The 22,131-nt window shown below is 44.0% G+C and overlaps 1 protein-coding gene across 6 annotated transcripts in view; it reads left to right on the plus strand.

The window, feature by feature from the left end:
* The window catches only part of LOC114647647 (cytosolic phospholipase A2 gamma-like), a 131,815-nt gene that overhangs the window by 17,930 nt on the left and 91,754 nt on the right, over positions 1-22,131 (plus strand). For all 6 annotated transcript variants that reach the window (XR_007934568.1, XM_051925414.1, XM_051925413.1 and 3 more), the window contains exon 2: positions 1,362-1,485. Coding sequence is in view for 5 of the 6 variants with exons in the window: in XM_051925414.1 (XP_051781374.1) it covers positions 1,469-1,485 (17 nt within the window). In the remaining variant the exon portion in view is untranslated. The remainder of the gene's footprint in view (positions 1-1,361; positions 1,486-22,131) is intronic.

Here is a 22,131-nt window from a genome sequence, read left to right on the forward strand (position 1 = left end):
GTGAGGGCTTTGCCTTTTATTAGTATAGATAAAATGCTCTTTAATAATGAAGCTACAGAAAGAAGCACAGAATGCACAGCAGACATTACCTGAAAGAAGGCAATCTAATGTAAACAATACCCAAAAACAGAAATCCAGAAAAGAGGTAGAAAAACAGTGCAGGAGGTAAAAATCCAGTAAATCCACAAAAAAGCATAATAATAAATCTCAACAGAACCCACCAAACCCACCAAGTACATTCAAATGAAGAGCAAGGGACTGTTTGCTCTCTTTGGCTTTATAGGCCTCAGAACAGTCCCTTGATGGTGAAGGACAGATGGCCACCAGCTTTTTGGTAAACACCCATAAAACATATGGAACATAGTAAAAAATTTCTAGACACAAAGAAACTAGGTGATAGAGAATACTGATGAAGAATACATAATTATACAAATAATAAACATTAACAACTATATTAACATAAAAGAATCAAAAGTCAATAAACACAAAAATGGAGATTGAACCCCAGTCCTAGGGAGGAACCCTGACAGAAACAATTGAGTGCAGTGTGTTGGTTTTCTGTGTGTGAGCCAGTGTCACCTTACGCATGTTTGATAGACACAACCAGCACTAGACATTTTGAAGTGCAAGCCTGCAACATTGCGCTGTGCAGGACACATTTCTGTTTAACTGTAAGGAACTCTTTGACATACAGTAGTTGCTGTGAATTAAAAATGCTGTGGGCTTATTTGGGATGTAATCACACATCAGGTTCTCCCACAATGAAAATCCAGTGCCCCCTACTAAATTTGTTCTTGCACCGACCCCAATCTGTGTTTCATCCCCATTCTGATGAATAAAGCTTTCACACTTGGCTCTGTGATGGTGGGCCAAATGTGAGTATACCTTCCGCACAGTTTTGTGTTCATCATTGGGGTTTGGGAATGCCACGTTTCAAATTAAAACATATAGTTGCAGATATTTCCTGTTACAAAGTGTGTTGGGCAATCCTTTTAGTTTACCTTAACATTAGCCTGCCTGCATTGTAAATTCATTATTATTTAAAATATCTCTTGAAGGAAATGCTGGAACTGGGATGTCTGTCCTGGGAAGATTTAACACTGTAATAGAGAAATGTCTTTGTGTGGTGTAAGCAGCTTTTTTTTAATACAATGAAAAAGAAGGAGATTTGCAGAAGAACAATACAGACCTCAGAAAAGGAGAAGAAAAAAGCTGTTAAGGACAATTTTTGGTTCACATATCCTAAGAAGGAGAGCCCACATCAAAAGAAAGAACATTAAAATGTTGTCAGATGCCAGACAGAAAAAATCATAAATAACTCGAAAATGCCTGTTTTATTTGTTAATTTTTTTTTTTTTCAGAGTGAACAAGACATCTTGAGTTAAAGAATACACTCCCGGAGTTCTACAGGATTGAACCCTGAATTAAGCTGCTCAGTTGTCTCACCTGATAATTTGCCAAAACAAACATGGAGAATTCAGAAAAGTAAGATTATATATTATGAGGTGACATACGTACAACTGTTTATATAAAAAATGTGGTAAATAAGGTGCACCTCATGTTAATGCTAAAGTTTAAAAAACACAAATTACAATTAACGAAGGATTCATGATAGTCAGGAAAGTGACAGCAGAATTAACTAAAAGCATACATAATTGTCCAGACGTCAAGCTACCCAAATGTGTATAATATTAATAGTGTCACTTAAATAAAGGAGAATTACTCCATGCTTTCAGATTATAGCTAGGATCCTTTTCCCTGGCTTGCACATATTGTTTGTTTTTTTCTATTTTTTGTTAAATGTGAATTATCAATTTTCATAACGTTGTTATTTCTCTTTGTTTCATTTGTGATTTTTTAACTGTGTACTATTCCTTCCTTATTGTCTGTGGGTGGAGTCCTAAAAGGCAGGGCCACAGTGACATCACTACTGCTGATTTCTCACTCTGGCTATAAAGCGCTGTGAACTGGAGAAACTCAGCAGTGGTGCATTGAGTTGGGGTTTGGGATTTGGTTTTGTAAGTACTGTTTTTCTCTTAGATACTCTGTTTATGTGCTCATTTATTTGGATTCCTCTCCTAGATTGTCTTTTGAGAATTGTTTACCTCGGCTTGCCTTTTAGGTGACTTTCATTTTGGCTCTTTTAAGCATTGTCTTGCATTATTATTTTTTTGGCTAAATAAATCCTTCATTGTTGCCCTTTTATCTACAAGCCAGGGATTTGCAGTAATCCCTTTTCTTGTTGGGTGTTGTTAATATATTTTGAGACATTTCTTTATACTATTATGCCAGTTTTCCCAACTTTCAGCACAGCCAGGCTGAAGCCTGCAGATAGTTTTCTGGGGCAAGCTGGTCTGAGTCAGTCCTTTGGAGGCTTCAATTCCTTTTCTCCATGTTCAACTTTCCTTCTCACAACACATACAGTACATTTATACTGACAGCGAGGAGCCACTTGGCACTATTCATATTCCATGACAGATCCTCTGATGTGTATCTGTGAATGCCTGAGACAGCATAATCTCTCTTTTGGGCAGACAGGAGTTCTCACATAAAGTTCCTGTATATTATTCTCAGTCAAGGAAGGACTTCTACTCCCACTTCGGGGATGACGTTGGGGACTTTAATCAAATGTAGTTCTCTTTCTAAACCATATCTATTATAATGGACTGCAGTTGTCAAATCCACACAGAACAATGTAAATTTTTAAATAGCACCAACAGGTCCTGTCTTATTTATCCATCCAACTCCATTTCTATCACACTCATCCAACAGGAGAATCCTGCAAGGCAGTCAAGTCAGCATCACCTGACACGGCTTTATCATATACACTGAAATTAACTGCATAGTGTTTATTAGTTTAAGGCATCTGATTGTAATTAACTTGTAACAATATAATGGTCCATGGAATGGCCAAAGTATTCTAAATACTATAGCTGCTTTAGTCTTGTTACTCTCACTGCACCTTCTTCTTCTTTTTTCAGCTGCTCCCGTTAACGGTTGCCACAGCGATCATCTTTTTCCATATTACTCTCACTGCACCACTCGGAGTACTTATATCACTGCATCTGAGTGGGGAATCACAGCTCTACAGCAGCTGACTGGAAAGAGAATTATCGGTACACAGCATCAAGTACATGCTGCTTCAGCCATGCTGCCTATTTGAACTGCTCTCATACAGCAAACGTTTCAGAGCCTTTCCTGTAGGGCCCTCGTGGTTCAGAAAACAGTTTGATCCCAAGAACTCTAAATGCACTCAATCAGTCCATCAAGTGCTCCTTGTAGAACTGTTTGTACTTATAAGTACAATCACCTCACTGTAAACTTGTGATACAGTTATAATATTGCACAACCTGAGCCACTTTATAAAGCGCATATTTACATATGATGACGATATCATTTTGAAGATGAAATGCAGCAAAATATGTTTATTACATTATACAGATAAAATGTTAACTTCATTTAAATAATCTATATTGTTCCTGCCTCACGCTGTACAGTAATCCCTCACTATATCGCGCTTCGACTTTCGCGGCTTCACTCTATCGCGGATTTTATATGTAAGCATATTTAAATATATATCGCGGATTTTTTGCTGGTTCACGGATTTCTACGGACAATGGGTCTTTTAATTTCTGGTACATGCTTCCTCAGTTGGTTTGCCCAGTTGATTTCATACAAGGGATGCTATTGGCAGATGGCTGAGAAGCTACCCAACCAGAGCGCGTATTACGTATTAAATAAAACTCCTCAAATATATTGTGAGCACGGGGGCTGTTCACACCCCTAGAAGATACGGCCGCTCCTCAAAAAACACTGAAAGATTACCCTCACATTCCTCTCTTCCTTGCTGGGCTTAAATGTGGCTGCTTTGTCAAGCAATATGCTTCCTGCATGGTGCTTCGCATACTTAAAAGATCAAACAGCACGTATTGATTTTTGATTGTTTGCCTTTCTCTCTCTCTCTCGCTCTCTCTTGCTCTGACCTTTTCTGCTCCTGATGGAGGGGGTGTGAGCAGAGGGGCTGTTCGCACCCCTAGACAATATGGACCATCATCTAAAAATGCTGAAAGATTATCTTCATGTTGCTCCCTTTCTTGCAGCTGGTTTGTCAAGCGATATGCTTCCCGCACGGTGATTTGCATACTTAAAAGCTCGAACGGCACGTATTGATTTTTAATTGTTTGTTTTTCTCTGTCTCTCTCACTCTCTCTGACATTCTCTGCTCCTGACGGATGGGGTGTGAGCAGGGGGGCTGTTCGCACCACTAGACGATATCGCTCCTCTAAAAAAATGTTGAAAGACTACCTTTACATTGCTCCCTTCCTAGCAGCTGCGTTGTCCGGCGGTGCTTCGCATACATAAAAGCCCAAACAGCCCTATTGATTTCTGATTGTTTGCTTTTATCTCTCTCTCTCTCTGACATTCTCTGCTCCTGACACGCACTCCTTTGAAGAGGAAGATATGTTTGCATTCCTTTAATTGTGAGACTGAACTGTCATCTCTGTCTTGTCATGGAGCACAGTTTAAACTTTTGAAAAAGAGACAAATGTTTGTTTGCAGTGTTTGAATAAAGTTCCTGTCTCTCTACAACCTCCTGTGTTTCTGTGCAAATCTGTGACCCAAGCATGACAATATAAAAATAACCATATAAACCTATGGTTTCTGCTTCGCGGATTTTCACCTTTCGCGGGGGGTTCTGGAACGCAACCCCCGCGATCGAGGAGGGATTACTGTATTCTTGCTGGGGCTGGCGTGACACTGGAAGGATAGATGGATAGTATAATTAAACATGTACAGTGGAACCTCGAGATACGATCACCTCTGTATACAAGAAATTCAAAATACGAGGAAAGTATGAGCGAAAAATTCAGATCTAAATACGAGCATTGGCTCACGTAACGAGCCACGAGCCAGGCTGTGGGTATAGCTCGCAGCTTAGCGAGGGGGCGTGGTAGCTGTAGCGAGCCGCAGGGCGATCTGCGGTGTCTGCGTTTCTCACCTAAGTGCACAGGTGGGAAACTGCCCACATCCATGATTTGTCCTGTGGCTGATGGGCTGGGCAGGGTTGCCACCCGTCCTTTAAAATACGGAATCGTCCAGTATTTGAGAATGAAATTGCGCGTCCCGTTTTGAATCAATACGTATGCGTCCCTTATTTTTTTGTATTAAAAGTGGTAACCCTAGCAGCTGCCATGTCTTCCCCGCATATATAGAGAAGCGCGAGCCGGTTAAGGGGGAGAAGAAGTAAAAGAAAAGAGAGGAGAGGAGAGAGAACGGAGGTTGCAGGAGGAGGCAGGAATCCGCAGCAGTAGGAAGTCGGTGCAAGAGAGCGAGCGAGCGAGTGCAGGCTCGCGTGTAGCTGAACAGGCGAGCCAAACAGCTGAAGCAGGACGGTGTAGAGAAGGTCAGCTGCATTAAGTGTCTCGCCTGTTGCAGAGCCCGCATGGGAGAAGCAGGTGAGACGCTAACAGAGAAGAAGCACCGGGGATTGTCATCAGTTTTTTGAAGACTGCTTCCTGTTGACGTTTTAACCTCGTGTTAAAGGATTGTTATTCTTATGTACTTTAAACCTCCACTTCACAACTGTTTTAAGGATTAAAGATTTATTGAATGCTCTACTGCACTTTGGACACCTGTTTTGATTCTTTTAATAATCAGTTATATTATTTACCAGTGTTATTTATTAAAGGTAGACTACAGTATATATAATTTATCAGTGTTATTTGTTAGGAAAATTGATTTTTATGTTAATATATTTGGGATGCGGAACGGATTAACTGGATTTCCATTATTTTCAATGGGGACGTTTGTTCTAGATACAAGAAATTCGCTATACAAGCTCAGTGCTGGAACGAATTAAACTCGTATCTAGAGGTTCCACTGTACTACGAAGATATTTTAATGTTCCTTAAAGGTTTTGAAGAATCGGCTTTCTCAGCTTACAGATGGCTTAACGTCTATTACAGAACTGATTGTGTGGTGATTGGTTACTTGGAGAAAGAAAAGGAAGGACAGGAATTGGGGGTTAGTACATTTGAAAGAGACAGTACTGCTGCAATAAATTATTTAATCGAAGGCCGTGCATTTTGCAGCAAGTATCTTGCGGGAGGGCAAGAACAATCTCTGGACAGGGTGCCGGCTTGCCACTATCACTGCGCTACCATGTTCCTATGTGTAATACATGCTTTAATTCCTATCATCTCAGTATTTTAATTATTCAGAGAGCTATAATATAACGAATGTAATGGATTCTGTGTCTAGTTGGAGGAAGAGAAAGCTCCTTTAAGAAGCACGTAGTGATTCACACACATAGAGCACATATAAAAAACAAAGCATTTAACATGCTACTTTAGTTACGATGGGATTTGAGAAACCAGTAAATGAAATTATTTTAAGATGAAGTTTAAGATGTTCTACTTTAATGATGAAATTAACTACGTGATTAAAGTGGAAATTTCGAGATTAAAGTTGACATTTTTCCCACTGTGTCCCTATTTTTTTTCTTTTCTCTGTACCCTAATAAGCTTTTATATGACACTCAGACGGTGGGCTACGACTCGCCTTTTCATGGCGACTTTGATATCCGACAACTTCTTTTTTTTTTGGGCACTATGTGACTTTGTGAATTTGAGCTTTCGAGTTTCTCCAACACTCTATGTCACTTGATCAACTTCCTTTTGTTGATTATACCACTGTTTAAACCAACAAATAGTACGTTTTTCCTTGTCTCCACTTGGTATTGGCTGAAATTCTTCTATTTCCCCCGTGCTTTTGCCATTGCCTTCTCACAGAATGCTGAGCTTAAGGGCTATTTATATTGATTTGCATATTCAAAGAGGCGTAATTCTGGGAGGAGTTGGGGCGGGACAGCAGGAGCGTGCACTTGCATTATTTTCACGCTGACCTGGATTTATGGAGTGGAAGAATGTGGAAGTTGGTGAATACACAGGTTTATGCATCTGGATTTTTTTGTGCATACGCACATTTCCGCTTTTGTCCCTAGTGTGAATTCTACGCACGGCGTTATGCATGAGGCCCCTGTAGACCTTGGCCATCAAGCTGAATCCCTCTACTGGCCAGTCCACAGCTGAATCAGTGGCAGGCCGGCCTATATGATGAAATGACACTTCAACCCAACGATTCCAGTGCTTCTCCATCAAAGATGACTTTTCCTTAGACAGGCAGACATCTTGGCAGTAGGGCAGTGGCACCGAGTGCCATATTTGAGTACTGAGAAGAAAAGGAGAATAGGTGAGGGTTAATAACAAATTATAACTATCAGTATTACTTATGTTTTAGTGGTAATGATTAACAATAGAGATGCAGTCTGCACAGTTAATCAGCAGCTCTAGTCGGGGTATGCTAAACTGAAGTAGCGAGTCTTCAGCCAGGAAGCTGAGACCGAAGGGGCATCTCTTACAGTAGCAGGCAGATCATTCCATAGTTTAGGGGCCCTGTTACTAAAAACTCAACCTCCCTCTGTTATTTTATTAATCCTTGGAATCATAAGCAGACCGGTATCTTGAGATCTTATTGTATGCTCTGGTTTGTAGGTAATGGCACTTAACCTTGGTATTCTGGGATCACCTTGCAGATGGAGGAGTACAAGAGCAGGAGTTTGTAGAAGTAATCAGTGACTGTTTTCTAACATAGCATGTTAAAGCACCAACATGGTGTGAAGCCTGTCTGGATTTAGTATTTTGTAATAATCAGGATAGAATTGAGGGTGTAGAGGTGATTGAACCACTAGGGTCAAGTGACCATAATGTAATACATGTATGTAATATTCTGTAGTATTCTGTAGTATTTTGTAAGAGTGCAGATGCAAAGACTAAAATTGTTAAGTTGAACTTTGGTAGGGCTAATTTTGAGCAGATGTGACAATGTCTAAGTAGGATACACTGGGATAAGCTTTTAAGTGTGGAGACAGTCGAGGAGCAGTGGAACAGGTTTAAAAATGTTTTACATGTAATGCAGGACAGATACATCCCTAAATTTGGAATTAATAGGAAAGTACAAAAAACTCCACGGGGGATTAATAAAGACTTAAAAAAGAAGTTGCAAAAGAAAAAACTGCTTTATAAAAGTCATATAAGACTAATGATTGCAAAGTGAATCGTAGAGTGTATGAGAACCTGAGGGCTACCATTAAGAAGGATATCAGGGAGGCTAAAAGACAGTTGGAGAGGAATATAGCAGATAAGGCGAAAGACGACCCTAAGAGATTCTTTTAGTATTTTAGTGGTAAAAGAACAGACAAGGAGGAGGTCAAGTGCATCAGAAATAGTAAAGAGGAATTAAAAGATACAGACAGTGATGCCCTAAACTTACATTTTTCTGAGGTGTTCACAAGTGAGCAAGTGGATAACCTCAAAGTGATAACAGGGACAACTAAGGAGGTACTGAGGGATTTGGAAATTGTAGAGGGAGAAGAGCTGCTGAGATTAAATAAACTGACATCAAACAAAGCACCAGGACCAGATAATATTTACCCTCAAGTTTTTAAGGAGGCTAGCGAGTACAGATATAAACCCTTGACACATATTTTTAGGAAGTCACTACGCACTAGAGAGATTCCGAAGGACTGGAAAAAGGCAAATATCATCCCATTATATAAAAAGGGTGAGAGGGCAGATCCAAGCAACTATAGGTCAGTAAGCTTAACATGCGTCACAGGAAAATTAATGGAAGGAATTATTAAGGATAAGATTGAGCAACACCTGGCAAGGACAGGAGATATTCTGAACAGAGAGCATGGGTTCAGAAGAGAGAGGTTGTGTTTTACTAACATGCTGGAATTCTATGAGGAGGCAACAAAAGGATACAATCAAAGTGGAGCAGATGAGATTATTTATCTGGACTTTCAGAAAGCATTTGATAAGGTGCCACATGAGAGGTTGGGCATCAAATTAAAAGAAGTGGGGGTTCAGGGTGATGTTTGTAGATGGGTGCAGAATTTGCTCAGACAAAGGAAGCAGAGGGTCGTGGTGCGGAGAACTTTATCAGAACTGGCCAGTGTTAAGAGTGGTGTTCCACAGGGGTCAGTGCTAGGGCCGCTGCTATTTTTAATATATATAAATGATTTAGATAGGAATATAAGTAACAAGCTTGTTAAGTTTGCAGATGATACCAAGATAGGAGGATTAGCAGATAATTTGGAATTCATTATATCATTACAGAAGAACTTGGATAGCATACAGGCTTGGGCAGATTTGTGGCAGATGAAATTTAATATCAGTAAATGTAAAGTATTACACATAGGAAGTGAAAATGTTAGGTTTGAATACAAAATGGGTGGTCGGAAAATTGAGAGTCCACCTTATGAGAAGGATTTAGGTGTCATAGTGGACTCTAAGCTATCGACTTCCCGACAGTGTTAAGAAGCCATTAAGAAGGCTAACAGACTGTCAGGTTATATAGCGCCTTGATGTGTGGACTACAAGTCACAGGAGGTTCTGCTCAACTTTTATAATGCACTGGTGAGGCCTCATCTGGAGTCCTGTGTGTAATTTTGGTCTCCAAGCTACAAAAGGACATAGCAGCACAAGAAAAGGTCCAGAGAAGTGTGACTGGGCTGATTCCAGGGCTATAGAGGGTTGAATTATGAGGAAAGATTAAAAGAGCTGAGCCTTTACAGTTTAAGCAAAAGAAGATTAAGAGGTGACATGATTTAAGTTTTTAAAATAATGGAAATTAGTACAGTGTATCGAGACTGTTATTTTAAAATTAGTTCATCAAGAACATGAGGACACAGTTGGAAACTTGTGAAGAGTAAATTTCGCACAAATATTAGGAAGTTTTTCTTTACACAAAGAACAATAGACACTTGGAATAAGTGACCAAGTAGTGTGGTAGACAGTAAGACTTTAGGGACTTTCAAAACTCGACTTGATGTTTTTTTGGAAGAAATAAGTGGACAGGACTGGCGAGCTTTGTTGGGCTGAATGGCCTGTTCTTGTCTAGAGTGTTCTGATGTGATTCTAATTAATTAATGATAAGTTCAGATAAGTAAGCTGGACCTTGGCCATTTAACACTTTATACGTTAAAATTAGGATTTTGAAATCTGCCCTAAACTTAACTGGGAGCCAGTGTAAAGCTTTAAGAACTGCAGTTATGTGTTCATATTTTCTTGTTCGTATGAATTCTTGCAGCAGCATTTTGGATTAACTGGAAGCTGTATAAAGAACAATTTTAACATCCAGTAAACACCGCATTACAGTAATCAGTCCTACTAGAAGTAAATGCATGAATTAATTTCTCAGTATCCTACATAAATACCTTAATTTTCCATCATCTCTCTATTATAAAAAAAATCTTGGAAGGCTTGGAAGGAGACGAGACATGATTTTCTCGGAGACACTTTAATGTCCCGCAAGAAAAGGCAGTGAGACAAAAGGACAGCTGCTGTACATGCTTTTAAATGTTCAAAAAACTACACGACAAGCAGATCATGCAGCACGGTAGCAGCAGCAGTAGCAAACCAGCAGCTGAATGAGCAAAGAGGAAGTAAAAAAAAGCTGTATTTGTTTCCCATTGTATCATCGTTTAAGAGGGGGTTTCGGAGGAGCAACCACATCTCCTTAGCATGCATTCAGCCCCCCTCTTCACAACACGAACAGCAGAGACATGAAGTGGCTGGCGTGTAGCGATCCCCCAGGGGGCAGGAGGGGGAATAACTCATTCACTACAGCTTTATTACTGGCAAATATCAAGTAATAAAAAATGAATGAAATGAGAATAACAATCTCTTTAAATTGTATATCCGGTTAACCAAATCCAGGGGTGAGTTTTTAAAATGGAACAAACATGTTCTGGACAACTTTGGAATGTGTACTTTAAATGATATGCTAGAGTCAAAAATAACTCCGAGATTATGGGTTGATTCAGTAAAATTAATGGTGATTCCAGCTGTGTTAAATGATGACAAAATATTAGATAGATAGATAGATAGATAGATAGATAGATAGATAGATAGATAGATAGATAGATAGATAGATAGATAGATAGATAGATAGATAGATAGATGAGAGATACTGATACAAAAACAATATTAAATTAAAGAGTAATAAAAATGCAGGTAAAAAACAGACAATAACTTTGCATATTGTTAACGTCTACCCCCAACCCACCCAAAAAACCACAGAGTGGAATTGAAGAGGCGCATTGTTTGGGGGAGGAACGATCTCCTCAGTCTGTCAGTGGAGCAGGACGGTGACAGCAGTCTGTCGCTGAAGATGCTCTTCTGTCTGGAGATGACACTGTTTAGTGGATGCAGTGGATTCTCCATAATTGATAGGAGCCTGCTGAGCGCCCGTCACTCTGCCATGGATGTCAAACTGTCCAGCACAATAGAGCCTGCCTTCCTCACCAGTTTGTCCAGGCGTGAGGCGTCCTTCTTCTTAATGCTGCCTCCCCAGCACACCACCGCGTAGAAGAGGGCACTCGCCACAACCATCTGATAGAACATCTGCAGCATCTTATTGCAGATGTTGAAGGATGCCAGCCTTCTAATGAAGTATAGTCGGCTCTGTCTTCTCTTGCACAGAGAATCAGTATTGGCAGTCCAGTCCAATTTATCATCCAGCTGCACTCCCAGGTATTTATAGGTCTGCACCCTCTGCACAGAGTCACCTCTGATGATCACGGGGTCCAGGAGGGGCCTGGGCCTCCTAAAATCCACCACCAGTTCCTTGGTTTTGCTGGTGTTCATTTGTAGGTGGTTTGAGTCGCACCATTTAACAAAGTCCTTGATGAGGTTTCTATACTCCTCCTCCTGCCCACTCCTGATGCAGCCCACAATAGCAGTGTCGTCAGCGAACTTTTGCACGTGGCAGGACTATAGATAGATAGATAGATAGATAGATAGATAGATAGATAGATAGATAGATAGATAGATAGATAGATAGATAGATAGATAGATACTTTATTAATCCCAAGGAGAAATTCACAACTAAGAATAAATATTGTTGCGATCAGCGTCATTCCCTCCAATAATTAACATCTCTGTTTTGTCTGTTTTTAAAGACAAGTAGTTCTCATCTATCCACTCCTTTAATTCACTAACACAACTAATTAAAGACAACGTTGGAGATATTTCATTTGGTCTAAAAGAAACGTATAACTGGGTTTCATCTGCGTACGAGTGAGAATGAACATGATGTTTTCTAATGAGAGATCCCAGTGGAGGAATGTAAAGTGAAAATAGTAAAGGTCCGAGTACTGAGCCCTGCGGGACGCCATATCTCACTTCTGTGTATAATGATGGAGTACTGTCAGCACATTTCTGTACATACTGGAATCAATTTGATAAATAAGAACCAAATAAACCAGGCAAAGACAGCGCCTGTGAGCCCAACATCATTTTCTAGCCTGTGCAGTAAAATAGAATGGTCAATGGTGTCAAAGTCTGTGCTTAAGTCTAACAACATAATTATAGTGGGGTTTCCTTCAACAGAGGATATCAGAATGTCATTTACAAACTGTGTTAGTGCCGTTTCTGTACTATGACCAGTGCAGAAGCCAGACTGGAATTTCTCAAATAATTTGTGATGCTTAAGGTGTGACTGAAACTGATTGGTGTCTACTTTTTTCAAGTATTTTAGAAAGAAAGGGTAAATTTCATATGGGACTATAATTATTAAGAATGTGAGGGTCTAGGTCTGACTTTTTAAATAATGTTTTGACATTTTTAGTGCATCAGGTACTGTGCTATTCTTCCATTTTTTTTTTTGCCTGGAACGTTTTTTTTTGGGGGGGGGGGTTCTTATCTTCTTAGAGAGTCAAGGCTGGGGGGCTGTCAAAAGATAGGGTCAGTTAAAGCCTATTGCGGCACTCCTTGTGTGATTTCGAGCTATATAAAAATAAACTGTATTGTACAAATACGTATGTGTTGTGTCTCAGTTAAGTAACTCGATGCAGGGCAGCACTCACAATAGAAATAAATGAGAGTCTGGAGATAAATTCGATTGACAACTGTTTTATTTCAAACATGAGCCTCAATATAAAATTAAAGTCTGATGCAATCAAAGTAACATTGGATAGATGTATTACCTTTTATGGATATACTCTCTACCAAGGCGTGGTATACAACAATTTAAATGCCAAAATAAAAGTCCTTTTTAAAAACACACAAAACAACCCAGAAGTCCTATCCTACACTCAGAATGAATGCAAATATTCATGCACTCTTGAATGACTCGAATAGTCATTATTAGCCACCTTTACCAGAGCAAGCTTGGTACTGTAAAACAAGCATAATCCAGACACGAGTGGTTCGAACAAAGTATTTACCTGCAAGTGAGCCTGCACATAAAAGAACTTTGGAAGTAAAGAGAGGTTGTGAGATGGCCCTTTGATTATCTAAGCAATCCGGATATACTTTCTTTAAAATAGGTCTAACTGCAGCAGTTTTCAAAACAGAAGGTATAAAGGATAAAGTACAGGTAGACATTGTCTTATAAATGATGTACACATGGGGTACATAAAAGATGGTTTACAATTATTAGTCACTTTACTAATGTAAGTTGAATTAACAGGATGTTAAAGTGGAGAAATGTAACTTTCTTATTAGCAGATAAGGAACTTTGAGAAAATGATTTATAAGCCTCAGGTTTGATAATATTAACAATGTTTGCCTTATTTTGTTCCAAATTAAGAACCGCATTGCTGTCATTAAAGAAGTTCAAAAATTTTGAACACAGTGCAGAACTGGAGAAGGCTGCAGAATTACAGCTTCATACTGTAAGCTTGAGTCATTCCTCTCTGCTCCGCCCTATCGGTTCTGTGACCCAAGAGGAGATACAAAAACTTTTCTGGAAACAGAATATCAGGAAAGCAGCTGGCCCTGATGGAGTCTCACATGGTACTCTTAGTCATTGTGCAGATCAGTTAGCTCCTGTCTTTGATGACATATTTAATTCTTCCCTGCAACTGGGCAAAGATTGGGAATGCTTTAAAGTAGCCACTGTCATTCAATTTCTCAAGAAGGATAAAATCTCTGAACTTAATGACTATAGGACAATTGCTTTAATCTCAGTGGTTATGAAAATATTGAAACGTCTTATGCTTTCCTACCTAAAGTCTATCACTGACTCTCTCATGATCCACTTCAGTTCACATGTAGGGCAAATTGCTCAGTGGAGGATGCAGTCAATTTATGCTTCCACTATATTCTTCAGCGCCTGCACTTGCCTAACACTTACGTAAGGGTCTTGTTTGTGGGTTTCTGCTCAGCCTTCAATACCATTGCTCCGGATTTGCTTCACAGTAAACTAATCCAGTTAGGTGTACCCTATGGTGTCTGCCAGTGGATTATGAGTTTCTTGGTAGGTAGGAAGCAGTATGTGAGACTGGACCCTTGTATGTTGAATCCAATGTCAATTAGCATAGGTTCCAACCAAAACTGTGTTCTTTCACCCCTCCTGTTTTCACTTTATACAAATGATTGTAGATCTATGGTCAAACCTGTAAGAATCCTACAATTTGTAGATTTCTAATAATGACTTGTCTTCCTATCAATGAGGGGTGGGCCATCTTGTAAAATGGTGATCTTATAACAACTTAGAGCTCAATGCTATTAAGACAGTGGACATGAGAACTGACTTCCACCGACAAGTCACTAACTATCCACCTTTGCAAATGAATGGCCAGACTGTGTCTGTGGTTCAGTTGTTTAAATTCCTGGAGACTACTTTCACTAATACTTTAAACTTGGACAAGTACATCACCTCCATCATTAAGAAAGCCAGGAAGAGATTGTTCTTCCTTTGCCAGGTTAAGGAGCTTGGCATATGAGTATATTGTTAATTTTTTACTCAGCCATCAGTGAGAGTTTTGTGTCCTCCTCCATCACCATGTGGATTCCTTCTGTCTTCTCTCTTTCAAAGGCCAGGTTTATAATTCACGTGACGCATGCTGCAGGGCCCTTTTACTGCGAAAAAGAGAGCAGGAAAGATTGCAGCTGACTCCACTCACCCCAGCAGCCATCTGTTCAGTAAGTTGCCATCACAGAGGAGGTGCAGGTCTATCATGACCTGAACTGGACATCCTTCATAAAGATTAGGGTGGCTCCCAATGTCCAGGTTAAATTACCCACCATGGCCTGGTCATTCTGGCCCCCTAATCATCCCCTGTCTCTAACTGGCTAACTATCTCTCTCCTCTTGACCACCTACAGTAAGTGTAAAATGGCCACCATTGAATCATCCGGATGGATGCTGCACATTAGTTGGGGCTGAAGTGCCTTCCCACTCACTGCGTTTTGAGTAGCAAGAAAAGCACTATATAATATAAATAATAATAATTATTATTATTATTGTTATTATTATTATTTATATAGTGTGGTTCACTCAAGCTGTCACGTTTGTTGCTCACATATCTTGTCACGTTATCTTGGGTATCGTGTCTCCAAAGTGGATCATAAATTAGTTGGAAAAGACCAAGAAAAACTGACAGGTCATTCATCCATCCATCCATCCATCCTCTTCCGCTTATCCGAGGTCGGGTCGCGGGGGCAGCAGCTTGAGCAGAGAAGCCCAGACGTCACTCTCCCCTGCCACTTCTTCTAGCTCTTCCGGGAGAATCCCGAGGCGTTCCCAGGCCTGCCGGGTGACATAGTCCCTCCAGCGTGTCCTGGGTCTTCCCCAGGGCCTCCTCCCGGTTGGACATGCCCGGAACACCTCACCAGGGAGGCGTCCAGGAGGCATCCTGATCAGATGCCCGAGCCACCTCATCTGACTCCTCTCGATACGGAGGAGCAGTGGCTCTACTCTGAGTCCTTCCCGGAAGACTGAGCTTCTCACCCTATCTTTAAGGGACAGCCCAGACACCCTGCGGAGGAAACTCATTTCAGCCGCTTGTATTCGTGATCTCGTTCTTTCGGTCACTACCCATAGCTCATGACCATAGGTGAGGGTAGGAACATAGATCGACTGGTAAATTGAGAGCTTTGCCTTACAGCTCAGCTCCTTTTTCACCACGACAGACCGATGCAGAGCCCGCATCACTGCGGACGCCGCACCGATCCGCCTGTCGATCTCACGCTCCATTCTTCCCTCACTCGTGAACAAGACCCCGAGATACTTGAACTCCTCCACTTGAGGCAGGATCTCGCTCCCAACCCTGAGAGGGCACTCCACCCTTTTCCGGCTAAGGACCATGGTCTCGGATTTGTAGGTGCTGATTCTCATCCCAGCCGCTTCACACTCAGCTGCGAACCGATCCAGAGAGAGCTGAAGATCACAGCCTGATGAAGCAAACAGGACAACATCATCTGCAAAAAGCAGTGACCCAATCCTGAGTCCACCAAACCGGACCCCCTCAACACCCTGGCTGCGCCTAGAAATTCTGTCCATAAAAGTTATGAACAGAATCGGTGACAAAGGGCAGCCCTGGCAGAGTCCAACTCTCACTGGAAACGGGTTCGACTTACTGCCGGCAATGCGGACGAAGCTTTGACACCGGTTGTACAGGGACCGAACAGCCCTTATCAGGGGGTCTGGTACCCCATACTCCCGGAGCACCCCCCACAGGATTCCCCGAGGGACACGGTCGAATGCCTTTTCCAAGTCCACAAAACACATGTAGACTGGTTGGGCGAACTCCCATGCACACTCCAGGACCCTGCTAAGGGTGTAGAGCTGGTCCACTGTTCCGCGACCAGGACGAAAACCACACTGTTCCTCCTGAATCCGAGGTTTGACTATCCGACGGACCCTCCTCTCTAGAACCCCCAAATAAACTTTTCCAGGGAGGCTGAGGAGTGTGATCCCTCTGTAGTTGGAACACACCCTCCGGTCCCCCTTCTTAAAGAGGGGGACCACCACCCCGGTCTGCCAATCCAGAGGCACTGTCCCTGATGTCCATGCGATGTTGTAGAGACGTGTCAACCATGACAGCCCTACAACATCCAGAGCCTTGAGGAACTCCGGGCATATCTCATCCACCCCCGGGGCCCTGCCACCAAGGAGTTTTTTGACCACCTCGGTGACCTCAGTCCCAGAGATGGGGGAGCCCACCTCCGAGTCCCCAGGCTCTGCTTCCTCATTGGAAGGCATGTTATTGGGATTGAGGAGGTCTTCGAAATACTCCCCCCACCGACCCACAATGGGGGTGGACCAGAATCTCCTCGAAGCCGTCTAAAAGTCGTTCCCCATGGCCTCCCCAAACTCCTCCCACGCCCGAGTTTTTGCCTCAGCAACCACCGAAGCTGCATTCCGCTTGGCCTGCCAGTACCTATTAGCTGCCTCCAGAGTCCCACAGGAGAAAAGGGAACCGGTAGGACTCCTTCTTCAGCTTGACAGCATCCCTCACCGCCGGTGTCCACCAACGGGTTTGGGGATTGCCGCCACGACAGGCACCGACCACCTTAGGCCACAGCTCTGGTCAGCCGCCTCAACAATAGAGGCACGGAACATGGCCCATTCGGACTCAATGTCCCCCACCTCCCTCAGGACGTGGTCAAAGTTCTGCCGGAGGTGGGAGTTGAAGCTACTTCTGACAGGGGGATCTGCCAGACGTTCCCAGCAGACCCTCACAACACGTTTGGGCCTACCAGGCCTGACCGGCATCCTCCCCCACCATCGAAGCCAACTCACCACCAGGTGGTCATCCGTTGACAGCGCAAGTCTCACGACACGACCACAAAGTCGATCATCGAACTGAGGCCTAGGATGTCCTGGTGCCAAGTGCACATATGAACACCCCTATGCTTGAACATGGTGTTTGTTATGGACAATCCGTGACGAGCACAGAAGTCCAATAACAAAACACCACTCGGGTTCAGATCGGGGGGGGCCATTCCTCCCAATCACGCCCTTCCAGGTCTCACTGTCATTGCCCACATGAGCAATGAAGTCTCCCAGCAGTACGAGGGAGTCCCCAGAAGGTATGCCCTCTAGCACCCCCTCCAGGGACTCCAAAAAGGGTGGGTACTCCAAACTGCTGTTCGGTGCATACGCACAAACAATAGTTAGGACCCGTCCCCCCACCCGAAGGTGTAGGGAGGCTACCCTCTCATCTACCGGGGTAAACCCCAATGTACAGGCTTCAAGTCGGGGGGCAACAAGTATGCCCACACCCGCTCGACGCCTCTCACCGGGGGCAACTCCAGAGTGGTACAGAGTCCAGCCCCTCTCAAGGAGATTGGTTCCAGAGTCCAAGCTGTGCGTCGAGGTGAGCCCGACTATATCCAGCCGGAACCTCTCAACCTCACGCACAAGCTCAGGCTCCTTCCCGTTCAGAGAGGTGACATTCCACGTCCCAAGAGCCAGCTTCTGTAGCCGAGGATCGGACCGCCAAGGTCCCCACCTTCGGCCACCACCCAACTCACACTGCACCCGACCTCCTTGGCCCCTCCCATAGGTGGTGAGCCCATGGGAAGGGGGACCCACATTGTCTCTTCGGGCTGTGCCCGGCGAAGCCCCATGGGTGCAAGCCCGGCCACCAGGCGCTCGCCATCGAGCCCCACCTCCAGGCCTGGCTCCAGAGGGGGATCCCGGTTACCCGCGTCCCGGCGAGGGAAAACGCCGTCCAAATTTTTTATTCGTCATAGGAGGTCTGTTGAACCGCAGTTTGTCTCATCCCTCACCTAGGACCAGTTTGCCTTGGGTGACCCTACCAGGGGCATAAAGCCCCGGACAACAGAGCTCCTAGGATCATTAGGACACGCAAACCCCTCCACCACGGTAAGGTGTCGGTTCGAGGAGGAGAGGTCATTCCTTTGAATGTGAATCTAGAAGCGATAAAGTCTAGGTTAATTGTTTTATTAAACACTATTTACAGTTCATGTCAAAGATAGGTAAAAGAATAAATTAAAAAATTTGATATTTGATATCGTGCGGTGGGTTGGCACCCTGCCCAGGATTGGTTCCTGCCTTGTGCCCTGTGTTGGCTCCAGCAGACCCCAGTGACCCTGTGTTCGGATTCAGCGGGTTGGAAAATGGATGGATGGATGGATGGATATTTGATATCTCTTGCCTTATATCTACTGTCAGTGTTTGTCCTATGTGTTTGTTCAGTATCTTCATGTGTCTCAACCAGCGTGTCATTTCTCGATTGCGTTCCACTAAAGTCTGCTCTTCAGACTGTCATTTTGAGGTGCATTGCTCACCTCGTGTCTACTGTATACTTCCCATCTTTAGTACTAGGGTGTTGTACCGTGTTAGTCATTATGAATGTAATGAGAAGTCAAGTAGAATGACACCTTTTATTGTCTAGCTTAAAAATATTATAATATGCAAGCTTTTGAGGCAACTCAGGCCCCTTCTTCTGGCAAGATTACATTACCTGAGTTGCTTCGAAAGCTTGCATATTGTAATCTTTTTAAGTTAGCCAATAAAAAGTGTCATTTTACTCGACATTTTCACTATTTTCCATCTTTGAAAGCAGCTTGGGTTACACTGCATTAGGAATTAGCATCCAGATGTCTCTTGGTTCATTATTCGCTTTTTTTTTTGTTGAAATGCTCTGCTGTAACTCCTTTTTTTGTAAAAAAAAAAAAAAAGAAGAAGAAAAAAAAACTCTATCCTTGCAGCTTCCAGTCTCAATTGTGTCTGACCGTGTAACCAAGATGAAACTGACCAATCAGACCAAACACCATACTGACCAATCAGATTGCATTACATTTGAATACACAATGGGAGGACTGAAAATTAAAAGTCTAACTTATGAGAAGAATTACCAAGTGCCAGACAGTGTTCAGAAGCCATTAAGAAGGCTCACAGAATGTCAGGTTATATAGCGCCTTGATGTGTGGAGTACAAGTCCCAGAAGGTTCTGCTCAAGCTTTATAACACACTGGTGAGGCCTCATCTGGAGTCCTATGTTCAGTTTGGTTCTCCAGGCTACAAAAGGGACATAGTAGCACTAGAAAATGTCCAGAGAAGAGTGAGTAGGCTGATTCTGGTACTACAGGAAATTAATTATGAAGAAAGATTAAAAGAACTGAGCTTTTTCAGTTTAAGAAAAAGACACAATTGAAGTGTTTAAAATCCATCCATCCATCCATCCATTGTCTCCCGCTTATCCGAGGTCGGGTCGCGGGGGCAGCAGCTTGAGCAGAGATGCCCAGACTTCCCTCTCCCCGGCCACTTCTTCTAGCTCTTCCGGGAGAATCCCAAGGCGTTCCCAGGCCAGTCGAGAGACATAGTCCCTCCAGCGTGTCCTGGGTCTTCCCCAGGGCCTCCTCCCGGTTGGACGTGCCTGGAACACCTCACCAGGGAGGCGTCCAGGAGGCATCCTGATCAGATGCCCGAGCCACCTCATCTGACTCCTCTCGATGCGGAGGAGCAGCGGCTCTACTCTGAGCCCCTCCCGGATGACTGAGCTTCTCACCCTATCTTTAAGGGAAAGCCCAGACACCCTGCGGAGGAAACTCATTTCAGCCGCTTGTATTCGTGATCTCGTTCTTTCGGTCACTACCCATAGCTCATGACCATAGGTGAGGGTAGGAACATAGATCGACTGGTAAATTGAGAGCTTCGCCTTGCGGCTCAGCTCCTTTTTCACCACGACAGACCGATGCAACGCCCGCATTACTGCGGATGCCACACCGATCCGCCTGTCGATCTCACGCTCCATTCTTCCCTCACTCGTGAACAAGACCCCCGAGATACTTGAACTCCTCCACTTGGGGCAGGATCTCGCTACCAACCCTGAGAGGGCACTCCACCCTTTTCCGGTTGAGGACCATGGTCTCGGATTTGGAGGTGCTGATTCTCATCCCAGCCGCTTCACACTCGGCTGCGAACCGATCCAGAGAGAGCTGAAGATCACGGCCTGATGAAGCAAACAGGACAACATCATCTGCAAAAAGCAGTGACCCAATCCTGAGCCCACCAAACCGGACCCCCTCAACACCCTGGCTGCGCCTAGAAATTCTGTCCATAAAAGTTATGAACAGAATCGGTGACAAAGGGCAGCCCTGGCGGAGTCCAACTCTCACTGGAAACGGGTTCGACTTACTGCCGGCAATGCGGACCAAGCTCTGGCACTGATCGTACAGGGACTGAACAGCCCTTATCAGGGGGGCCGGTACCCCATACTCTCGGAGTACCCCCCACAGGATTCCCCGAGGGACACGGTCGAATGCCTTTTCTAAGTCCACAAAACACATGTAGACTGGTTGGGCAAACTCCCATGCACCCTCCAGGACCCTGCTAAGGGTATAGAGCTGGTCCACTGTTCCGCGACCAGGACGAAAACCACACTGTTCCTCCTGAATCCGAGGCTCGACTATCCGACGGACCCTCCTCTCCAGGACCCCTGAATAGACTTTTCCAGGGAGGTTGAGGAGTGTGATCCCTCTGTAGTTGGAACACACCCTCCGATCCCCCTTCTTAAAGAGGGGGACCACCACCCCGGTCTGCCAATCCAGAGGCACTGTCCCTGATGTCCATGCGATGTTGTAGAGGCGTGTCAGCTAAGACAGTCCTACAACATCCAGAGCCTTGAGGAACTCCGGGCGTATCTCATCCACCCCCGGGGCCCTGCCACCAAGGAGTTTTTTGACCACCTCGGTGACCTCAGTCCCAGAGATGGGGGAGCCCACCTCTGAGTCCCCAGGCTCTGCTTCCTCATTGGAAGGCATGTTAATGGGATTGAGGAGGTCTTCGAAGTATTCCCCCCACCGACCCACAACGTCCCGAGTCGAGGTCAGCAGCGCACCATCCCCACCATATACAGTGTTGACACTGCACTGCTTCCCCTTCCTGAGACGCCGGATGGTGGACCAGAATCTCCTCGAAGCCGTCCGAAAGTCATTCTCCATGGCCTCCCCAAACTCCTCCCACGCCCGAGTTTTTGCCTCAGCAACCACCAAAGCCGCATTCCGCTTGGCCTGCCGGTACCTATCAGCTGCCTCCGGGGTCCCACAGGACAAAAGGGTCCTGTAGGACTCCTTCTTCAGCTTGACGGCATCCTTCACCGCCGGTGTCCACCAGCGGGTTTGGGGATTGCCGCCACGACAGGCACCGACCACCTTACGGCCACAGCTCCGGTCAGCTGCCTCAACAATAGAGGCACGGAACATGGCCCATTTGGACTCAATGTCCCCCACCTCCCTCGGGATGTGGTCGAAGTTCTGCCGGAGGTGGGAGTTGAAGCTACTTCTGACAGGGGGCTCTGCCAGACGTT

Source organism: Erpetoichthys calabaricus, chromosome 3 (assembly GCF_900747795.2).
Source record: "Erpetoichthys calabaricus chromosome 3, fErpCal1.3, whole genome shotgun sequence".
Taxonomy (NCBI): Eukaryota; Metazoa; Chordata; class Cladistia; order Polypteriformes; family Polypteridae; genus Erpetoichthys; species Erpetoichthys calabaricus.